This window comes from Chelon labrosus, assembly GCF_963514085.1.
Source record: "Chelon labrosus genome assembly, chromosome: 10".
In the NCBI taxonomy this organism is placed as follows: Eukaryota; Metazoa; Chordata; class Actinopteri; order Mugiliformes; family Mugilidae; genus Chelon; species Chelon labrosus.
Window position 1 is genome coordinate 15,888,040 of NC_140360.1, and position 22,599 is coordinate 15,910,638.

The 22,599-nt window shown below is 43.1% G+C and overlaps 2 protein-coding genes across 4 annotated transcripts in view; both read right to left on the reverse strand.

Moving 5' to 3' along the window:
- Positions 1-12,193, reverse strand: part of slc2a4rg (SLC2A4 regulator) — a 33,727-nt gene extending 21,534 nt beyond the window's left edge. For both annotated transcript variants that reach the window (XM_084553034.1, XM_084553033.1), the window contains exons 1-2: positions 11,741-12,193; positions 9,887-10,122 (exon numbers count right to left, since the gene is read on the reverse strand). In XM_084553034.1, coding sequence (XP_084409160.1) covers positions 9,887-10,122; positions 11,741-12,010 — 506 coding nt within the window. In that variant the 5' untranslated portion in view covers positions 12,011-12,193. The remainder of the gene's footprint in view (positions 1-9,886; positions 10,123-11,740) is intronic.
- Positions 12,194-12,499: 306 nt separating this feature from the next.
- LOC311494133 (uncharacterized protein) overlaps positions 12,500-22,599 on the reverse strand; it is a 40,309-nt gene continuing 30,209 nt past the window's right edge. For both annotated transcript variants that reach the window (XM_084553028.1, XM_084553029.1), the window contains 3 exons: positions 22,179-22,340; positions 19,984-20,118; positions 12,500-16,937 (listed from right to left, as the gene is read on the reverse strand). In XM_084553028.1, the coding sequence (XP_084409154.1) occupies positions 16,416-16,937; positions 19,984-20,118; positions 22,179-22,340 (819 nt within the window). In that variant the 3' untranslated portion in view covers positions 12,500-16,415. The remainder of the gene's footprint in view (positions 16,938-19,983; positions 20,119-22,178; positions 22,341-22,599) is intronic.

Consider the following 22,599-nt stretch of genomic DNA (forward strand, 5'->3'; position numbering starts at 1 on the left):
CTTCCTTCTCGACTTTTGTCTGTCTCCTCCAATAACAGGGTTGTTGCTGGGGGAATGCAGGGCAGTCTCTCCTGACTAATGGCCTTAGTTTGTTTAGCCCTTCTCTACTGAGGGAGGCAAACAGGATGGGCCCTTCTGCCTGAATACATGGCTTCCTTATAGAAACGCATGTCATTCTTCATTTTAGTTGATCTAGCTAACCACGGAAGTCTGTCAAGTGGCTGTTTGGTCTTTTTCTTTTTTCTTTCTAGGTGCAAGTCCTGTATGTTAGCAACTTAGCATGTTTCCCTCTGACTTATACAAATAAAGAGAGAAAATAGGAACAATGTCAGACCATAGACTTTGATATGCAATTCAGAGGAAAAACAGGAAAGGCAAGAAAAGATAGAAAGGAACCAAAATAAACAGAAACAAATATGTCTTGAAACTTGGAATGAAAAGCAAAATGGCAGAGCTCCCTGAATACTGGTCAGTTCTCTTTCCGCAACACTCATGCTCTTATTTTGTTCCTCATTCTTCACTTCTCACTCCCACTCTTGCTTGCTCCCGAGATTTGCCCTTTTGCCATCACAAGCCAGAGCAGGCCTTTGCCTAGTTTCCTGTGTTTTGCAAAAGCAAACCGATGCTGTTCCAAAGCCACTCTGCTCTACTTACTCCCATGAAGCAAAATATCTCCAGGGCACCGTCAGACAAAGACTCCAGCCAGTGAAATAAACTGATCAGTATCTTTTTATTTCTAGAAAGAGAAGTTAAGGGAGCTGAAGCTCAGCAGAAATAAGTACAGAAGCACTTAGTTAGCGGTTAGTATGTTATAGTCTTTTTCCTCTGCATTGCTTGGAACTTGCATTGCGATCAAAACCAAACCAGACTGTTGGTGTAGTGGACTCGACTCTGAAGAAAGAATTTAACTGTGAGTGTACTAAACAGTATCTGTGTGTGCCTCTTGGTGCCCATGCCCTTACTGTGCAGAAATAACAAGTGTGTGTTTATAGTGCAATCTAAGTAGGCATTTAAAAACAGCACACTCATACTCTGACACAGCCGAGTGCAAATATGACGCTGGTTATTATTCCCTTAACAGCACATACTTAAATAATCCTTTCTGTCTATAAGATAATCCTCTATAAAAACAAAAGTGTACTAATGTTTATTTCTTTAATTTTATGATGTTGTCTGTGTGCTTAAGTTAGTGAATATCACCCCCATCCTCAGTCCCTTGCCTGAACTGACAGACTGCACTGGATAGTGACTAATATAGAGAAAGAAATGCCATAAACCACATCTTTAAAAATTTAAGTCTCTCTGTAGATCGTCTGGCCCTGTGCCCACAAAAACCATTCACCTCTTTCCAAATTATCAGAGCTTTAACATCCGACACGTAAAGGCAGTGACACCATTGGGAATAAGGAAAGGAAAATGGTCCCTACATCACCCTGCGGTGCCAGCAATGGGATAGTTAATAAGATGAATGGAGGCAATAAGAGCACATCATGGAAACACTAGAGAGATGATGATGACGATAAAAATGAGTGTCTACCTACAGACAGCTGTGGAGAGACAGAGAGCTGTTCCTCCATATCTGGGAAGATATTAAACCTTGACTCAGGACCAGCCTGCTAGTATTTTACCATTAACAACCACAGTGAAATATGATGGCTGGATTTCACTGCATGCAATGAAACTGACTGCTAGTTGGATGCAAACGGCTAGGCCCCTTGTGAGAGTTGTGCACTTTATAGCAAGGCCAAACCTAGGCCTTGGTCAGAGTAGGACGGAGGTTGTCTCCCCAGCAGACAAACAGACAGATGGGAGTGCTTGCCAGACATAGCTTTGGCTCAGGGAAAGTCATATCTTATGAGACTGGAGTGTCTTTCTGTCCAACAGTCAAGTCTCCCACAGCCAAGGCTCCTCAGCCTACAACCAAACACACACTGATTCAATTCATAGAAATGCAAAAAGTATTTGCACATTGATGACACATATCAGCAAGCATCTGAAGTTCAAACATTTACAGTTCAATGGATAAAATGTGCAAATTAAATCTGCTTATGAGGATCATGAGATAAGAGCTCAAAACAAATAAGTGGACCTTTATTAGAAATTATTTTGTCAACTTCTACATTACAGCTAGGTTACCACATTTTTTCACATATACATGGGATGCAGAGATAAATGTACTTGGCACGTCAAGTGTTCCTTGGTGTAGCACACTGTACCTATTAAATGCATATTATAAGTGAGGTAAAAGAAGGTACAGTGATGCCTTTCCTTCTCAGTTTAATGTTTTTTCTTTAATCTGACAGCTTTTAAAGAACAATACTGTTGTCGCTCATTTAATACTAGCTACATCCTATTTTGTGTCTTTCCATAGATATCATGAAAGGTAACAAGGAAAAAATGAAGGGATTAACTGATACAAGTACTAAATAAAGAGAAGAGAGTTTTTAATGAAGTCAAACTAAGCTTTAAGTTCCGTTTCACTTTCTCCCTCACTTCCCCTTTGTCTCCGTGTCTCTTCAGGCCTCATTTTTCTATCTTTTCCTTGTGGTGCAATTATGGTGGACAAAATGCAGTGTAAACACATGCGAGTATATATACACACCGGGACCATGGTGTTGATTTTTGGAACAAACTGGATTTGGGCAAACTGGACAAGAGTGGGGAAAAGCCGATGTCAACTGCCTTTTCTAAAAGTTACAAACAGATCTTAAAGGGTACATCAGGCTTGGAGGAATTACATTATTGTAAATGAACAAAACAACACGTTTCTCCTCATGAAAATGAAAATGCATTTGATCAGAGACGAGTGACAATAACTAGAACGTGAAAATCTTTCAGTATTTCCATGGGCGCCACACCTTTAGAGTTGTAGAGGTTTTTTTTTTTTTTTTTTGGGATGTGATCTGTGTTCTGCTGCACCTGACAGAACAGCTTCACACACTCAAGGCTTTGTGCAGCGGCATGTTGGTGCTGGAAGGCACCACCACAAAGATTAAGCGGGGCTACTTTCTGCCGCTCCCCAGGCCGGAAAACTCCATGTTGTCTTGGCAGCAGTCAGAGGAGTCCGGGGTGTGTGCCGAGACAACCCTTTCTTCCGTTCAACACCTTCGAATTGGGCTTCCGTTAAAACCCAATTTGAAAACCAAATGTATTATGCAACCCTCATTCTAATTAAACTTTAATTATTATGATAATAAAACCAGATCTGAAAGCACGGCTTATGTAAAAAGAGTTTCTACAGTGTGCCTATGTGCATATCAATAAAATTGACCTCTGTGTAAATATTGCTGACTAGCCCAGCAGGGCACAGGTAAACACTCTGACGAATGATGCAATAGCTAGGAGGAGAGAGGACAACAGTGTTACTGGCAGCTCGGTGTTAAATGAAACCTGACTACCTCACTGTGGCTGCAGGATGAAAGTGTGTGCATGTGTGTGTGTTGATGAGGAAAATAGAAAAATAGAATAATAAAAATAAACACACAAGTCTGTTCATTTGTGGAGCTGCTTGAGTTCTTGTGTTGTCCACCTGGCACCATTTGTTAGAGGGCAAGAGGATAAGTCATTATCCCGGCCCACACAGACCTATTTATGAGGACGTGCACGTCGACACACACACACTTAAAGACACACACAAAGCCCCGGGGATTTCTAGGAACTCATGAGGAACAGGCGCTGGAGGATGTAGCATGGGTGTGTTTTTATTTGTTTATTCAAGCTGAATTTCTGAAATGTATTTAAAATATGGTAAGGACGTTTCAAGCTATAGAGAAAATCTATGCAGTGCATTCAGTCTTTTTTTCACCCTTTGGCTGACTGAATCCCTTGCACTTGAGGCATTTTGAAAAGTCAATGCACACATTACTTAACTGTGTCAACACAAAATCAATGGGGAAACACAGAAGTTCAGTGCGGCGCTCTTCCATGACTAAACCAAAAGACAGGGATGTCAATAATCATTTAATAACAAGTGAGATCTCAGACAACTGACTCTTTCTGGATAGTCAGAAACTTCAGAACATGGTTTTCCATATCCCACATACAGCCATAGTGTGGTGCAGTTAGTTAGGAGAGGAGTGGGGTATTCAGATTGTTGTCAAAACAAACGCGTAAAACTAAAAACTGCCTAAAAGCTAACTGGAAAAAAGCACCCTGTTAAAGATAAAGTATTACAGATATTTCCTAGCAGAAAGAAAACTCAAACAAATGTCACACCAAAGAGAAAAATGGCACTAACACAAATACACTCAGCTCTGTATAACACAAAGCGTTTCTCAGGCTTCTCTCTGTTTGCAGTGTGGACTGTATTTTACTCCTTGTCATCAGCAGACTGGGATGAGTTATGATAAAGTTGCGCAACGCACTGCACACACGCGTGTCTCTGTGTGTGTGCCTGTGTGTGTGTGTTTTTAAGGGTATTTATAAGTGCAGTGACTGAGAGCAAGAGAGTGCAAAACCCACTAAACTAAAACATACAGAACATTTTAAAAACAGTTACTTCAGACTTTAAAAGGCTCACGCTCAGCCGCTGAGGATCTGCAAATGCGCCGGATCATTAAAGTGCATTCAGAGAATTTCCCTTGCAGCGTTGTGTCGATTATTTTTTTTTTTTACAGTGAGAAGCAATAAAACATGCAAGATTAGATTTACAATTGGAATTTACAGTTTAAATGTATAATTATATTATCTTATCAGTCTGTGTAACTTAAAAAAAAAATAATAACCTCGCTCAACTGTATGAAATATTTCTCTCTCCGAAATCAACCCTTGGCTTGTGAAGTCTGCAGATTTGCAATTTCGGTGCCAACAGAAACATTGTGAAAACTCCAGCGATGAGTATGCTATCATTTTCCTAGTTTATGAATGGCTACAGTTACTGAAAAGTATTATCACATATATGCTGAAAATGTGTGTTAATGAGTGTCCGGGGGAAAAAAAGAAAGGCAAACAGACAGATTAGAACTGCACTGATTTTCTATAGGAGTATGGTGGAATAATCTTTCTGGCGAGAGACCTGCATTGTTGAGAAGGCTTCATCTTCTCTGGATTTGAGTAGGATTTAGCCAGTCCTCCTTCTGACAAAGGGGAAGAGGGCAAAAGGCCAGGAGCGGCTGGAAATAGGTTGTGTGGAACAGATAAAACACAGCGGGGGAATTTTACAAAGCAGAAAAGCAATTGTGACATTTCAGCTAAAAGCCTTGTAAGAATGGTGCAATTGTATATTGTACAGTATCAGTGAGGCAGCTATAAAAACAACACCAGACAAGTTAAAGCTTAACTCCACCGCATTTAACTTTTCAGGGACTTTTACAGGCATGACTTAAAGACGGAGAGAGGCGGATATCAAAGGAGAGATAACAGCTGTATTAAAGATAACAGCCAGCTATGGGAGGGATTCGGAGGAAAGAAATGTGGTAGAGGCTGCGAGAGAGAGGGGAAATTGTGTAAGGCTGCTGGTTGTTGGTATGAAGAGCTGAGTAAAAGGACAGAAAGGCTGATTGAAGAAAAGGACTGACAGTTAACTGTGGCATCTCTAAATGCTACTGAGGCAGAACAGGAGGCCTTATGTAAGCGTCTATTAGTGTGGGTGAGCAAGCGGTAAAGCATTTTACTGCAGCGGTGCCAGAGCTGCGCAATAAGAGTTCCTTCCCTCTTGATAAGTGTTTCTCTCTCTCTCACTATCATTAAGGCATCATGCTGGAGGACTTACATTATATACAGTATACATTTACACACACACTGGTAGGCATGGCAAGGCACTCGTGGAGTTATAATTTAACATTTAACCGATGCATAAAATGTCGGCGCCACTTCTAACTTCATCCACGTAACATTAGTTTTGCAGCCGACTGTTTGCAGAAACATTCCTACATGCCTCCCACTCTCATCCTCATTTATGAAACTGAAATGAAATTTTGCCTCTCCTCTTTTCGGTACAACAGCACATGATTAATGTCACATTAGAACAATGTACACACACACACACACACAGACACTGAGCACATATTTCACCCATTAGCCGGTGCCTTTTCCAGAGGCCCTCATTAGTGTTAAAGAATGAATGATTCAGAGCCAGCCACAAAGCTGCACCCTGAAAACACAGATTAAATAAAAAAAAAAGTTTTTCTCTTTGATACCAGATCCTTCCTCACTCCTCCGCACACCTCTAAGTCAGGAGACCAAAAAAACTGCAGTGTTACATGATAGGTTGTCTGATAGAGTCTTCAGCAGTTATAAATTGCCTATGCTGCTCATAACCCAGAAACCGAGGCTGGCCTATAGCAGACAGGCCAGATGCCTGCTTGCGTCCTAATCTGACCCACCCGTCTCGCATGACTCCATTCATTGAGGATGACCTTTCACCCCTGCTCATCAGTGCAAGAGCTTTAACCTCTTGTGGTCTGGACGGCTACAAGGAAGATGAAAACGTCACACAAAGCTGAAAGAGAATTTTTCAATTAATGGTAACGCTGACATGATAAAATACTTATTCTGAGAAAATATGGAAATATAAAGAAAAACCACCACCTGAAAGGGTGTGGGTTGCTTTACTAAGGAGGCAATGTCAGTTGTCTGGATGTGGGTTAGATATCCCAGACTAGAGTGGGGGGCGGGTAACTGACTGTCTGACTCTGACCTTCAACAACCCGGCTGTGATGTCTCCTTTGAGAGAAGAGGATTGGTGGTGAGGTGGCCAGAGGGGGATGAGGAGGTGGTGGACTCTGCTCCATCTTCCCTGCTTGCCTGGCCTAATCCCTGCCGGTGACTCTTATGCAGACTGAGTCAAAGGCTGGTCAGTTATTATGGTAAAAACAGAGCCGTCTTTTTCCCCTCCCACCACTGATATGTATCTCCCCCACCCACACCACCCACCCCCACTGCAGTTGGCTGCATCGGTGTCTTGTTTATGCCGACTCAGTGTTTTCCATTCATGTTACCCTGCTGTGGTGACAGTGTACCTGACCAAGGACAGATAAGAAAGAAAAGCTTTTCACATCAAAACAAAATGCCCACCCCCTCCCACTCTTCATTTCATCAGACCTCCCTTTTTGTTCATTCAGACTGGTCTCTGTTCTGTTATCAGTGCGCTAGATCCCAAGCTGATGAATATTGACAGGTTGAACGTGCTCTGCTTCGGGGTGAGGGTGAAAAGGGAGACTCAATCGGACAGAATGCAGAACAAGAAAAAGAGACAGAGGGGAACACACAAACAGAAGTACAATTGACAAGGAGGGTGGGATTGTTTAAACATACAGTATGTAGATTTGACTTTGTTCTAATGAATATACACACACGTGTGTGTGTGTGTGTGTGCGAGTAAATGCTTCAGTTCCTTCTCTTTCTTCCTGCAAAATCTTTGCCCAGGCTTGTCCAAGGGATAGTGACCTAGTTTTCACCACTTGCAAACTAACAAGGTGTGAAAATACTGCACTGTGCACGCGGTCATTATTAAACAAACAGAGGGCTGAGCTGCATCTTTTTTAGCTAAGGTCTCTTTAAACACATATAATCCTGTAATAGAGTGACAGTATGACCTAGTGGAGAGCAAATGAAAATAAATGCTTTTGTTGACATTATCCAAAGCAGTCCACGGTGTGAGCTTCGGTCACACCCACATACATCAGTGCACGTACTGCAGTTTGAAGGACAACCTCCCCAGTGTCACCAGCACTCACAGAAAAAAAAAAAGGTGTCTCACATCGTAGCACAACTCTGTTACCCTGCGAAATCAACCAAGCCGAATTTGTCAAAACCAAATTACTGTAAGTGGGTTTATGTGGCAATCAGAGTCCCCTTTCAAACTGCTCTTATAATTCGTAACGAATACCACATGCACACACATCTGGATAACAGACAGAGCTGGAATGAGCCCAAGAAAATTAAGCAACTATTATCGGTTCGGCTTCTAGATTGAATCCAAAAAAATGTTTTACTACAGCTGAAACCATTAGTCAATTACCTGATTAGTCAATCAAATGGGAAAAAAAATGCAAAACTGTTACTCTATTTTGATAACCAGCAAATGGTCTTTTTCCAGTCTTTCCATCTTTGTGTTTTGTGCTATATATCAATTACAAAAAGCTATTTCAAGACCTCACATTGAGAAAAAATTTGTAATGTTTTACAGAGCGCACAACTAACCAACTTACTAGTGGTAATTATTCATCTACTTTAAAGCAAAAGCGTGAATGTGGATTAAGACAATGGCTTCATGGTAAGAGAACTTCCTGTCACCAAGTGCAAAACAAAAGCCAATCTGAGCAGGGAAAAAGACTGAGAGTTAATCTGCAAAGGTCAACGGAGCAACAAAGAGTCCTTGCTAATATGACCACAGAGTTATATAATGTTACGTAATGTCTTTTAGCGGCTGGGTAGCGTCAATGCGGAGCTTGTTATTGTGGTACAAGTGTGTTGAGATAGCAATCAACATGCTGTGGAGATGTTTCAAATGTGGTTAACACATGGACTGAGAGGTGAGAAGAGCCACTGTGTCATCTGTAGTGGGCAAAACTGCATACTCGGTCACAAAAAGGTAGGCTTCTGATCCCTCTGGTTTAAAAGCACGCTCAGTCGCATGTGCTCCCCAGAGACACGCCCTCACATCATACATGACTGACAGCACGTGAAATTCACGTGATGATGAAAGAAGGAAGGTTTGTTTTAAACCCCAAAATACCTACACAACCCACACCTGCTATCAAGCACGCTCTGAGCATTTGTAACCTTATCTGTTGATTGACTATAATCAGATGACCATCTATCTATGTACAGAGCTGTAACATCCTAACATTTCTAAAAACGATCATACAGAGGCTCAGAAAAAGAGAGACTTAACAAGGAGCAGTTTTTACTCTAGTGTACTGCCACCAGGCATTTTGATAATGTGCAAGCACCGCCTGACAGGCAGCAAGTTGACAGATATTAACCAATAGGCATGTAAAAAGAAGGAAAGCGTGCTTAGGCACCACCTACAGCCTCTCCCAGTTCTCTTTACTGTTACATAATCACTTATCAGTCCGCTAGGCTTGGCCCTGGCTGCATGTTCGGCTTGCTCTGTGGGAACGAGCCTGTATGTGTTTGTCTGTCCACCGAAGGACACAGGAAGAATGATCTGGGCTCAGTCTGCATGATAATGTGCAAATAATGTGAAACAGTCGCAGAAAAAGCAAACTGCACTGCACAAGAAACATGAAGCAAAACACACAAGTTAATCTTCTTGCCTGACACACAGCGGGCACATCACACTGATATATGCAGCCTGGTCTGTCAGAAGGAGATCAATAAAGATAGCATTGAGATGACTAGTAAAAATGGTCCCAAATGTAGTTAAACGGCTTATCAGTGAAGCACACTATAACTATCTCATGCTGTCTCCCTCTTTCCATTCTGTCCAGTGATTGAGCAATCCTGGCCCTCAACTCAAGCTCTGGCTCTCTTAAGGCTTATTTCGAAACTATTCTGGATGGAACACCAAACATGCGGTCAGTTAACCAGTACGCCCCCATACCATTCATGCCCAAACCACTGTACAGTTGTAGCCACATGGTGAATTCCACTTCGAGGCAAGACTTTCTTAACGGACACAAGAAGGGAGTTGAATGTGAAAATTGCATTGTTTGAATTGTTTTTTATCACCAAAAAAATCTGCGCCAAGTTAGCTTATGAAGTGGTGTGCTCCAGAAACCTATGGGCTGATGCATCTACCCAAAGAGCGCAGTTAAATGCCAAGCCACAGTCTAAATCACATCAAAAGACAGTATTGCTTGACAGTGATGTCTCTTTCATTTAATACACAAGACTCCAGAAATGAATCCTAATTGGTGTATCCCAAATGCTAAGATACACCAAGTATTCGTGGCTGCAGATGACATCAAGCTCTCCATACCTGTTTCTGGGGACAGGGATGTGGGAGGAGGGGAGGGGCTGTCTTTCAGTCTGTGATACGTTCTGCCCTTGTGCTGCCCTGAAGTTGCTATTCAGCTCTGCCTGTCTCCCTGGGTTTCTGATCTCCAAATGCATGAAGCCGGCTGGCAGCTGCCCGTTTATCACTGGACAGTGAGTGGGGCTGGCCCTCTTCAAGACCCCAGTGGAACCAGCATCTTTTTGGTCCGCCAGACCAGTCTAGAAAACGAAGCAAAAACATATTAAAGTCAATTCATCGTTGCGAAATTATCACGCCTATATTAGAAACAATGTGTCCAGTGGTGCATTCAAGTAGTTTTAGATTTGGCAACAGGGGGTTAAACTATTTGTCATGGCGAGAAAAAAATAAAAAAATGCGGAGAAAAAAAAAGCAACTTCTTTAATCTTTCTTCCTCTCATTTAATAACTCCGCGGTTGTTGCCCTTTCCACTGGACATGAACCTCAATGAACCAAACAGAACAAAAGCAACCTCAGATTACATACTGAAATAATACTGCTCCTGCCGCCCATTTACAAAATATATGTATGTAAAAAAGTCACAAAAATATGTAAAAGTATTAAACAGTGTTTGTCAGTCCAAAAGCTACAAACTGTCAGTTTACAGTGATATATGACAAAAAAAAAAGCAGTGCATGCAAAATGCCTGAAGCAATCGGTTGATAATCAAAATAACTGTCCTCCGATTGACTTGATTGATCGAAAGAAGATTCAAACCTTCGATTAATCTTAAGGTTCACATTGCCATGTTAATATCAATCACTGCACTTATTTGAATAAAATGATTCTTATCAAAAGATGGTGTCATTCATTAGGTACACCAGTGACACGGGATGCTTTCTGATATAACAGTCCAGTACTAAATTTTATTTTCATTATGGTTATGGTTCTTATCACTTGTTTAAAATAACTGAGTGAACCGTTGATGAAACTGTGATTTCGTTTTCGAGGGATGTGTTTGCAGCACTATGGCATTGCACTGTTTCTATTATTTTGACCACCTCATTTCAGTCAGTACTCTAGTCTAAATAACAGGAACTCTACTGTGCCTAAGTCAAAAGTTTACAAACACCACAAACCTCATCATCCAAAATGAATATAAAGTTGAACTACCTCATTTTTAAGATGTTTCAACATGAACTGAACAATATAACAGTCATGAAGCTAAGATTTTGTGCATTTTTCCCCCACTGGCGTACCTCATGAAGTGACAACTGAGTGTATATCCTGGCTGCAAAGACACACATGCAGCTCAATTTGCTAAAAAAATGAAATGCAAAAAAAAACAGACAGCATTGTGACAAGTTCAGCAGTGTGTGGTGGATGGAGCCGGGCCTTGCTGTGTGCAGCCAGGAAGCCCACGCTCTAGCTCCACCCTGAAGTTATGGGGGAGGGGGGTTAGGCTTGTAGTTTGAAGTCCCTACCCCCCTTTTTTTCTGTAAACTTTGCGCACAGAATGAGCCGCCATTTAAAGCGGGCAGACTACGGTGAATTTACAAAGCACTAACAACAGTTGAACTTTAAACAAAAAGCGGTTTATTGTCGGTGCCCAATAAAGAAAATAAAAAATACAACACAGTGTACAGTAGTTGAAGTCTCGCGTGTGCGTCGCAGTCACAACCGCTAGGAGATAATAATGGCATGTGGGAGCGGTGTAAATAAGACAAACTTACAGTGTAATGACAGGTTAGCTTTACATGCGTGATGTTTTCTCTGTAGTAACTTGAGTGTACAGGTGACTTCACCGGCTCATGGAGTCGCGCATGCACACACACACGCGCACACAACACGCACACAACACGTCTGAGCGCCACTTACTTTTTCCGTGTCGTGCAATATTCGGCCACCCGGAGGGAGCCCGTTCCCTTTAGGAGAGGTCCTCTCGCCTTTTAGCTCCGCCGCTGAGCCGCCGTCCACTACAAATTTGTAAAGCACGGGCCCGTGCGTGTACGCCGGCACGCAGCCGCTTTTTTCCACCGTGGGGACCCGGGTGTCGCGCAGCACGGAGCGGCCTGCCCGGCAGTGAAAATCCGCACCACCGACCCTCGTCCCAACCGACGACTTTTCCAAAATGAATTTGGACTCCATATTCAGACAGGGCGAGTGGAGACTAAAGAAAGAAAACCAGCTTTCTATAGGTTTTAGTGCAAATTGCTAAAGTTAGATACATTTATTAGGATTGTCGCGAGTTGATAGGTGCTGTCTGTGTCTTAACTTCTAATCTAGTCTACATGTAAAGTTTTCCACCACTGCCGCCGCCGCCACCACCGCTACTACCCAGGATATCCAAAAAGCCGCCCGGTCAGGAGGATAAAAGATTGTTTTGCTTCTTTCCTCAAAACGAATGCCACGCCCCCTCCACTTCACTCCTATTGGTCCTCCGCATTCATAAACATTACACTTTGGCACGCGTCCACCGTAAGGAGGCATCTGATTGGCTGCTTTCAGCCTGTCAATCACTATTTTTTCTAATCCAAGTAATGCGGGTGGAAGAGAAGAGGGGGGCGTGTCCTACAGTTTACCGGCCGGTGTCTGTCGACGACCGGTCTGCTATGGCAGGCGAGGGAGGGAGCACAGGAAAAACAGTTTGCAGGCCTCAGCCGCTAACTGCGCATTTATGTTTTTGCAAATCAAATGGCAATCTAGCGGATTGTGAACCATGAAGCGTACGTAAAAGCGGGCTATGAAGAATCAAATGAAGAGATTGCTTCCTGCCCCTAAGGTACAAGCCCTTTATTATTTGGTAAGTGTTATTTTTTAAAGCCAGACCCAAAATTGCTAGAATGTGAATGTAATAGTATAATCGCACTGGCTGCAAAACAGTGTGTTTTTTTTATTTTTTTTATTTAAAAAAAAAAAAAGCGGTATATGCATTAAATTTGAAGATTATGATTCAAGTTTCTGCTTATTTGTGTCAAATTTAAATCTTTAATTTTCAAGTATAATTGCAGTGTAAGGCAAAGACTTTACACATTGCCCTAAATTGCACCCTATTTTCATGTGTGCACTTCCCATTGTGGGAAAAACAAAATGTGAGGAGTCTAGTCAAACAATATCTGATGATATATCTGATGCATTATCTTTTTTTTGCCACAACTTTCACTTATGTAGAATTGGTAGAAACGTGGAACTGACATTACCAAACAACCCCTGCTATTAAAAGATGCCGCTTTATTGCTGACTTCTGCATAAACACATTTTATTGCAGGATGTATGCTGCTCATTTGAGGCTGCAGCAGAGCCGCAGTTATGGGACACTGTAGTGCCGTCTGGTTTGGAGCCATTCACCAAGCAATAATACGACAAAACAAACATGTTATAATGTGCCACTTTATTAGAAAAGTAAAAACTCACTTTAATATTTTATGAAGGTTAATATAAAACATTACAATCTTTTGCATATCTGCACTGTCACACTATATTTTATTATTATATTTATCATTTTTAAACTAAACCCTGTGCTTTAAGAACATACAACATTGGCTACAGCTGTCACAGCAGTATTGGCCCATAATTATATCTGAAGACAAACAGCATCTGTATCTGCATGGAAAGCATGGGACATTTTGCATCCACAAAGTACAACGTGTCTGTGGTAACCATCTTTTTTTTTTTTTTCTCGACAAATATACTGTATACTGTATGTTACATCGGAACAACATTAGAACAGCAACAGAGTATTTTACACATTTACATCATCATACTGTATTTGTGCAGTGAGCATCTGTCTCGATCGGTGTGTAACAGTGTTCAACAAAATATATCAGATCAGTGCTTTCTTTCAGGATAAAGAAAAAGTGACACATTAGGTGACAGCCAGAGGGAAAAAGGATTGCGTGTGATAGCGATTTCCAGCCGGCATTGTTTAAGGGAAGCCTCAACAGAGCTTGTTAAGCGTCTCAGCTGTTGGCCATTTCTCATGTCAGACAGTAGTGGAGCCGCTGGTGCATTGTTGATATCAGACTGGGGTTGGCTTGACCCACAGACTCTGCCCCCTCCTCAACCCCCGTATCACTCCCTGAGTGCCTCAGAACTGGACATCAAAGGCCCCTCCCCTGCACAACCAGGGAGAAAGGTGAAGCAAAGAAAAGAGACGTCTGTGTCGGTTATTGGACGGTGAACACAAGCCGTGGGAGGGAGTATATGCAAAGGTTGACCAAGTGGAGGCATAATGTGCTTCCTCCCCTAAACTGGAAATGCACATGGCTGAATCTTGCAGTGTGTGTGCGTGCGTGTGTCTGTTTGTGTGTGCACACGTACACATTTCAGGAGGAGGAGGGTCCTTTGGCTCTGTGTCCGTTTGCAGTGATCCTGACCCAGCTTTTTACTAGCTGCGCACCCCCACCCCGCCTCTATCACTCCTTCTTGCTTCCCCAGAGTAGAGAATAAACAACGCTCTGCCATAAACTCCCAGCGGCTCCTCAGTATCACTCTGTTTCACTCTCCCCGGTTTCTCCAAGTTGTTGCTTTGGAAAAAAAAAGAAAAAGAAAAAAACAAGAAACCCAGAATGCTAGCTTTGCACCACATGGCAAAAAAAAAAAAAAGTACAACAGAAAGATCAACAAACAAGAGATCAATTAAGTACCACAATATTTGTTTTCATCTCCACATATTAAAGCATGCACTTATTTGATCAAGCAGGAAAAATTGCACCAACAACATAAACATACTGTTTTCATGGCAGTGGTATGAGCTATTTAACCAATGGCATTATCAGTTAGGTAAGAAAAAATAAACAGTGCAGTAAAATACAGAGTGCATTTCTTTTTACATACTTTCTCACACAGTAGCACACAGAAAGTTATGTTACTAACCTTTCTAAACCCGTCTTCTCTTTGAATGGTTGTCTCACATTGAGAGCACTGAAATGCAACCTTCATCTATCAGCCTGTGAGTGGTTTGCATCCCTCTTCACCTCTTATATTTATGCCCATTTATTAAGCCTCAAATGTTTTGTTTTCTTCCACAGTTCTTTCTTCTTCTTCTTCTTCTTTTAATGTCCCCCTAAGCTACATGGGAAAGACATTGTTTATAATGGAAGAGAACTCAGTACAGAGGCTGGAGACAAGGGTGGGGAGAGGGAGAGGGGCAACCTTCCAAAGGACACTCGCTGATCATTTTCATGCCTAGCTCTCTATTTTCCTTGGAGTCCAAGCCTTCTGTTGCTATTTCAACCACCAGACTTATGTCTAGTGAGCTAGGGGGAGCTCTGGCTTCGACTCGACTCACGACAGTGAATCAGAACCGTGCTCCGATACATGTACGCCCTGTGTTTTTAATTCACAATTAAGCCCAGCAGTCCCGCAGCTGTCCAGTGCAAAAGTACAATGGCCATAAAATAAGATGTTTACAATGCCCCGAAGATGTATCGGTTGCACAAGCTGAAGCGTCCTGTATTATTTTGGGACACCCTTTCACTTCCTTATTTTTGAAAATATTCTTCTCTCACTTATCCCTGTAATACAGTAAAGCTCTCGCATTGTGAAATCGGTCACCCATATCACTGGGGAAATTCTTGCACAAGCCACTCGATGCCCCTGACCTGATCACTTTACCCTGCGTGACTCTGCCAAATATGTGTTGATCTGTGTGAGGGGGTGTTGTTCGGGTGTGTCAACATGCCTCTGGCTACAGAGTGTGGATTTTTTTTGACTAATCTCTTAATTTAAGTTTACGTTATTGGGTAAATCCCGCTTTTTATGGTGACCACGAGGGCTGTTACTGATAACTGCCAACAAGCTCAGAGCACATTCATTATAAACTGTGGAAAGAAGATAGTGGATTTCAGCTCTGGCCATTGTTTAAGCAGGTCTACAAATTGCAGGTTTGTGTTTGAACAAAGCACCGCAGTGCTGTCCGACTGACAGACAACAGGTAAGTGCGCACAGAGAACCAGTTTCATATGTTTGCTTAGGGAGAGCTAAGCACCACAAATCTGTGACATCCATATGCTTACATTACATAAGTACCACCCCCCTCCCCCTCGAAGTAGAGGCGTGTGTGTGTGCGCGCGTGTATACTGGTGACAATAGCTTACAGTGTCATTGCTACTACTGTCTATTTTCATGTGTGTTTGCACAACGCATGCACATTTCTTTTTTTTCATATATATATATATTAAAGTGTGTTCTTCTCAGGTTAAGATACACAACATACCCTTTAAAGAGTACAGTGTTCATATAAAAATAAAGATATTATGGAAAATGAAGCACAAACGGGTGAGTATGGCCAGTGACACAGCAGATTGAACATATACGTATATTCCAGTTGTACTTTTTATTTTTTTTTGTTAAAATGTATTTGGTCCATATTTGGGCTGGACTAGGCTTAGGCTGGATCTGAAGCACAGGCCAATCGAGGGAAGTTTGAACCTGGATTTTGACCCTGTTTGTACCTGATGTCAACACAAAATGGATCCTCATGTTGCTTGACAATAGAGGGCCTTGTGTGTATGTACAGCAGTACCAGTGGATTCTGGGCCCTTTCTGCCAGCTACAGGCCAGTGACATACATCTCCATCCCATCATTGAAGGTGAAGATGGTGGTAGTGCCGGAGCTGTTGGCCCCTTGTTTCACATCACTGATGGTCTCATAGAAGTGTTCCCCGCCGGGCAGGCCTCTAGCAGGAGGGGCGGTGGGTCCTGAGCCTTGAGGTGCTGCTGGTGCTGCCGGCGGTGGCGGTGGCGGCGGTACCGGCTTCTTTCTTTTCAGAGTGGCAGTACCCGGAGTTGTGCTGTTATTGGGTCCCCCCTGATCGCGTTTCCGGTGGGGGTCGATACTAGCGTACGCAGGATCTGATTCGGGCATCGCAGAAGACCAGGACCTGTCTCCTACCGGCTCGTAGCAGGGCTCCTCCTGGGAACGTGCCTGGCCCTGGACTCCTCTGCCTCGACCCCGTGAACCAGCGTTTCCTCTCTCTCCACCAAAGGAGCGTGGGAGGGTCTTTGAGCCGTTGTGTTCCATAGGAGGTTTCTTCTTCTGGGTTTTACATACAATGGAGTAGGTGTCTGCAATCTGAGAACACACACAGAAGGAGAGAAGAGTATGGTGTCAGTTAATAATCCTGAACTACATGCAGCTCTAGCCTGTAGTCTGGGTTACAGGTCCTTAAATAGAAGGTAACCGTTACTTCAATTTGCTACTTTGTTTATACAGATGAACGACAGTATTTAAATGCACTGCGTTAAACGACAGTCTGTCACATGTTTCACAAGTCTCAAGTTTCCGAGTTAGATATGAATACTTCCTGTATTTGTGTAACTGTGTATTTCTATCTGCGCGTGTATGCCAGAGAGAAACGACCAACATGCGAACATGAGTGTATAATGCTAATAGATTGGTGTGTGCAAATGGTTGTGTGAGCATGGATTGTATGTGTGTGTGTATGTGCAGTAGTTTGCACAAGTGTTGACAGAGCATGCTCTGTGCTGTAACCTGACCTATTTTGATGGGGCAGGATAAGACAGAGTAAACTGTGTTATCAGTCTGTTGAACTTAGGTTAGCCTAGCAGTGGATGGACCTGTTAAAATTTCACCACAGCTGCTTTGGCAACAGAACAGCGGGGTATGGTGCGAAAGATCTGGATGACAGCCAACTCTGTTTAAAAAAATAAATAAAATAAGCTCATTGTTCACTAATGGACTTTGCTCACCTTTCATTTGCTTTAAGGTAGAGTACGTGTGCACATATTTGTGGGTGCATGTAATGCTTTGTGGGTGCAACGTGTCTGCTCATGCGTGCACACACGGTACGTGCATGCGCTTATTTACAGCATGTGCGCCCACGTTCTTAAAGCATGTAAGATTTGATATCGAAGGATCTCAACTGAAAGGCATGTGTGAGGTCCTGTTGGGAATTCTGAGAAACCGGTGCTGTGTCAAAATTCCACAGGGGGAGCACAAGAGCAGAGGATTGTGGGGCATGGTCATGTTTACCTTCCGCGTTCACACCCAGACCAGCAAATCTGCTGAACTGGCCCTGAGAAACACGGCCTATGTAAACTCTGTCTCTATCTGGCGCGTGTGTGCACACGCACACACTCACACATAAAGATCAGCCTTGTTTTTGTTCCGCTCCCAAAAAACTGAAACCTGAGAGCACAGCGACAATGGAAAAGATCCTTAAACTGTGTGTGTGCTTACCCTCTCTTTACTTTCGTAGTTCCTTTATAATATATGTCTTAAACATTGGCTTTGTTGCAGAAATAGAATTAAACCACAGTGACTTTATCTTAGAATCTCTTCCTCTTTTATTTTTTTTCCTTCCCTCTCTGACAGACCTCAAGCGACACACTTACCCTACCCCCACAAATCTCTTGCATGACCTTTTTGGATAAACAAAGACCCCGGCGTATGCAGACAATGCGCAAGTGTATGTATGTGTGCACACAGAATTTGCAGTTCTGTGCAGCAGAGGAAGGAAGTCACAAGACGATGGGGATTTCAAAACTGGGCTGCAGCTGTTGAGGAAGCTTGTGCATTGTATGTTTTCTTTTCTCCTCCCCTCGCCGTGCACTGCTTTCTGTCATGTTTCGGTGCTTTCACTCTGCGCTCATAGGCCGAGGCTTCGATCAGTTTCTGTACACTGATTATCTGAGTAAACACAACCATATGCTTCTGTGTGCGGTCAACTTTGTGAATAGCAAATACGGCACAACTTATCCAAACGGTCCTCTGGCAGTTGAAAGTCATCTGGTAAAGCATGCTGTATGCAACGTGATTGGTCGGGGAAGGCAGCGCCTCCTAATAGCCACGAAGGGAGTGGAGCAGAAGGAGAGAGCGCCAGAAGAGAGGAGGAGTTTTAGCCGGGAGTGGAAACTCAACACCTTTTGACGGCTGCAACTGACAAACTCCAGAGGATACAGACTATATAGGCATGTTAGGGCAACAACAAACTCTTGAATGGAAAAACACAGCAACAAAGGGAGTGAAAAGCTTGGAAAAGAAAAAAAAAAACTTAAAAGACAGTTAGAAAGAAAGGAAAAATAAACCGAGAGAGATTGGAGAATGTGGTGAAGGCCAGCTGCTCTGTGTTGCAGTCTGATTTGCAGAGCTGGAGCTAACGGCAGAGACTTAACCCTTTAATCTCCACATAGAGCATCCAACTCAACACGGGCTTAGACAAGGAAGCTACCAGCAGCTTAAAACGTGTCCTGACTTCTCTGACATGCATCCCAACACAGATGCAACCACCCACTCATTTTCTACACTTTCTTAACATGAGCAAAGGAATCATTGATATAATAATCAAAATGCACTATGTTTAGTTTCTGTGTCAAAACCTACTTGTGTGGGGAAAATGTCCCCAAGACGACACAGATGATAATGGAATAGAGAAGTTCAGTTAAAAAAGACACTAATAATAGACAGCGGTCTATTTCAGGGACACCCAGCCATCTGGCCAGATTGTCTGCCCCGGACCCCCAGGCATGACAAAAGTTCTCAAATTGCTTGTAACTCTCTCAGTATGTTGTACTGCATCCAGCAGAGAGCAAAGAAAGGGGGGATTGAGAGTGGAGAAGTGGGGGTGGTGTTGCTGCATGTGGAGGCGATTGTGTTGGAGTATGTGACATGATTGGCGGGTGCAGACGTCCCCCTCTCACCACCAGGCATGCTATACCATATACAGTACATATATTTAGGTCAGTTTGTGACCCAGATCCAGGTCCAGGCTGATCAGATTCTGCCTGCTAACTTTAAACAAATGAACGCAAAGTGGTGATCAATTGTACGGCAGCAGGTGACGTTGATGTCTGGTTTGTCTTGTTGTATGTTGAAGGCCGGATTGATGAGTTGGGGTGCTGGGAGATTGGGGTCAAAGTTCAGGCATGTGGTGGGGGTGCAGGATCCATGTAATGTAACCTCTGGCTGCAAGCAGAAACTCTGCATGACAGGCGGGTCACAGGGCAGCCGTGTTATGACAGCGTGCCCACTCAAATGGGCGCCCCCATCGGTAAACACAGATGTAATCAGAGACCTGTCCGTCTATCCATCTCCTTGTAGTCTTTCCGGTTTAGTGGTCCCTCCCCCAGCTTCCACCACACAAATTCATATATACTACCTCCTTTGCAGTCGGGGGTGATGGGTGCCCCTGTCCATTCTCTCCGAGGGCTGGAGGTGGGTGCAAGGTGATGATGTCATCGTCCTCCGGAGGCTTCCAGATGTACTCCTCCCCGTTGCCCATGAACACTGCTTCCTGTTGAACCAGATCAATGGAGGATCAAAATCAGGCAAGTGTTAAAAGTATGAGCAGAGACAAAGATATTTCACACTCCGATTAAGAACAAAAGATGCAGCAATTCAAGAAATGCGTTTCAGCATGAATGGAAAAGTGTGCCTAACCGTCTGTTTGTCTTTAGGTTTTCCATGTTTGTCTTGCTTCACGGGTAAACAGTGGCCATGGTGCACAGCGTGGGCGACAGAGAGAGTATGTTTTGGTTTTTTAAGGTCAGAGGTCAGGATTTTGTGGAGGTTCGACACACCTGCGCTGTGGGACTCACATGGTCTGCTTATATTAAATTTATTCCCCACCTATTGACCAAACATAGTTGTGGTCAGTAAAGTGTTACTTCTAAAGCTTTTTGTTCTGTGTCTCCCTTCTCCACAATATCCGCCTTCGTTGAATGACAGTGGCTTATATTTTGTTCTCCACAGTAGCTTTCATGTCAAGATCAAAACAAATATCAGCAAATGATACACTCATAAACAGAGTGGAAGCTGGAAGTGATCTTGATAGGAGGCAGCTGGTCTGAGACCAATTTCAAACTGGAGTTAGATGCTGCGAGCATCTTATTCCACGCTATGTTTCTGTTGCTATTAAGAGTTTTGTTTACTAGGTAGCTTGTGCTACGCTCGTGCCCAGGAATGGTGGCTCAGGGCTTGAATTTTCAGCAAGTGAGTTAATGAGTTCCTCCTTGCTCTGCGACCAACTGTTCCACAAGGGTTTATGCAAATCTTTTCACTCAAAGATATCCTGCTAACAGACAAGCAGCCCTACTAAAATGCACACAATGCTGCCAAAACATAACCGCCGTTATCTCCGCCGGTAGGGGTAAATTTAGCAGGCTGCAAAATTAGGGAAGATGGAATACAGATAAAAATCTGTGTTTAACAAAAATAACAAAGGGCTGTGGCTGACTCCATTCACTATATGGTATTATGTGAATATTATATATGATCCTTTGCTGAGAGGGTGTCTAATGCAAAAAAAAAATGGATGTAATAAAAGAATAACTGAACAAGTAACTGCTCTTGCAAAAATGTTTTATCACTGCTGGTGATCGAAACCAATTAGTAGCCAATTAGAAAACATGTAGTGGTGTGTGCACATGCGACCGAGGATGATTAAACTTTTATACGTTCCTCTTGTGCTGTAAGAGTGAGTAATAGAGGCCGGGGCAGAGTAAATGGCTTCAGTATGTGAACAATTATTATCCCCACACTGCCTGCTGGCTACCTGTTAGCCGTCGCTAGATAGACTTGCTGATAGACTTGCTGATAGATTCAACAGGAGTACACACACACACACACAAACACACACATATGCACACACATGCTCACTAACTCACTCACAGGCAACTGGGCAGCCTGCCAAAACTCTTACATAATCAATCCCTCCACTCCTCACTGTAATGCCTTGCTGCACAGCCCCGGTGCAAAGGGGCGGAAGAAACACACGCATGCAGAGACACACGCGTGCAGAAACACACACGCATGCAGAAATGCACGCACACACACACACATACACACATTATCGAGGATTTAGTATGAACAAATTAAAAGTGCAGTAGGCCGACATCCACGGCCAAGACAAAACAACCTCATCAGTCTTCTCAAAAACCAAAGTCACCTGCTTTATGCTGTGCCAAACACACGCTTAACCGTGCGCGAATACATGGAAAAGGTGTGCCAGTACATCCACAGGAAATGCTGCTCACCATCCGATCATTGTCCCTCTTTTTTTCTCCCCTCTGTCTATGTGTTTATAAAAGAACATAGACACATCCAACTCTATCATGTGTTTAAGTATTCAAATAAAAGACAAGGCCATAAAAGCAGGACTTAATGGTCGTGGTGTTAGTGAGGCCGTGACTCTTTTTTTTTCTCATTTTTTTATTTCAACTGTTATTTTTGCAAGAGCAAAGGGCCAGGTTTGTTTGTGGACAGTGTCCTCTGGTGGTGGAAAGTCAGAGTTACCGTCGTGGGTGCAGTGATGTGTGAGGTTAACACAGAGCACATCGATCCGATGATTCGTACCTTTGGGAAGGAGTGCAGGTGAAACGGTTCCAGCGGTTTGCGTGGAAACTCCTGACTGCGGTGCAGCGGAGGAGGACCAGCAGAGGGTGAATCGCTCACGCTCGATTGGCTGTCTGACTGGCTGTCGGCCCCGTTATTGTCCTTCCTGTTTATCTTGTCAGCCTTGAGGTTTTGAATCACCGGTGAAAACGTTACACTCAGAAGCTCTCAGGCAAGGAACAAAGCAAACTAAAGTCCACAAAGTTTTTGGACTATCTCATGCATGTCAGAGGATTATTAGGAGTATTATTAGTATTAGAGAGATGATGTTAGCTGTCCTTTGCAAATGTTTCACCTAGAAGCTGCCAGTCTCTGAATTTACCATCACATAGCATGAGAGAATAATGTCATCACCTGTGTGCATGCAATATGTATAAAAATA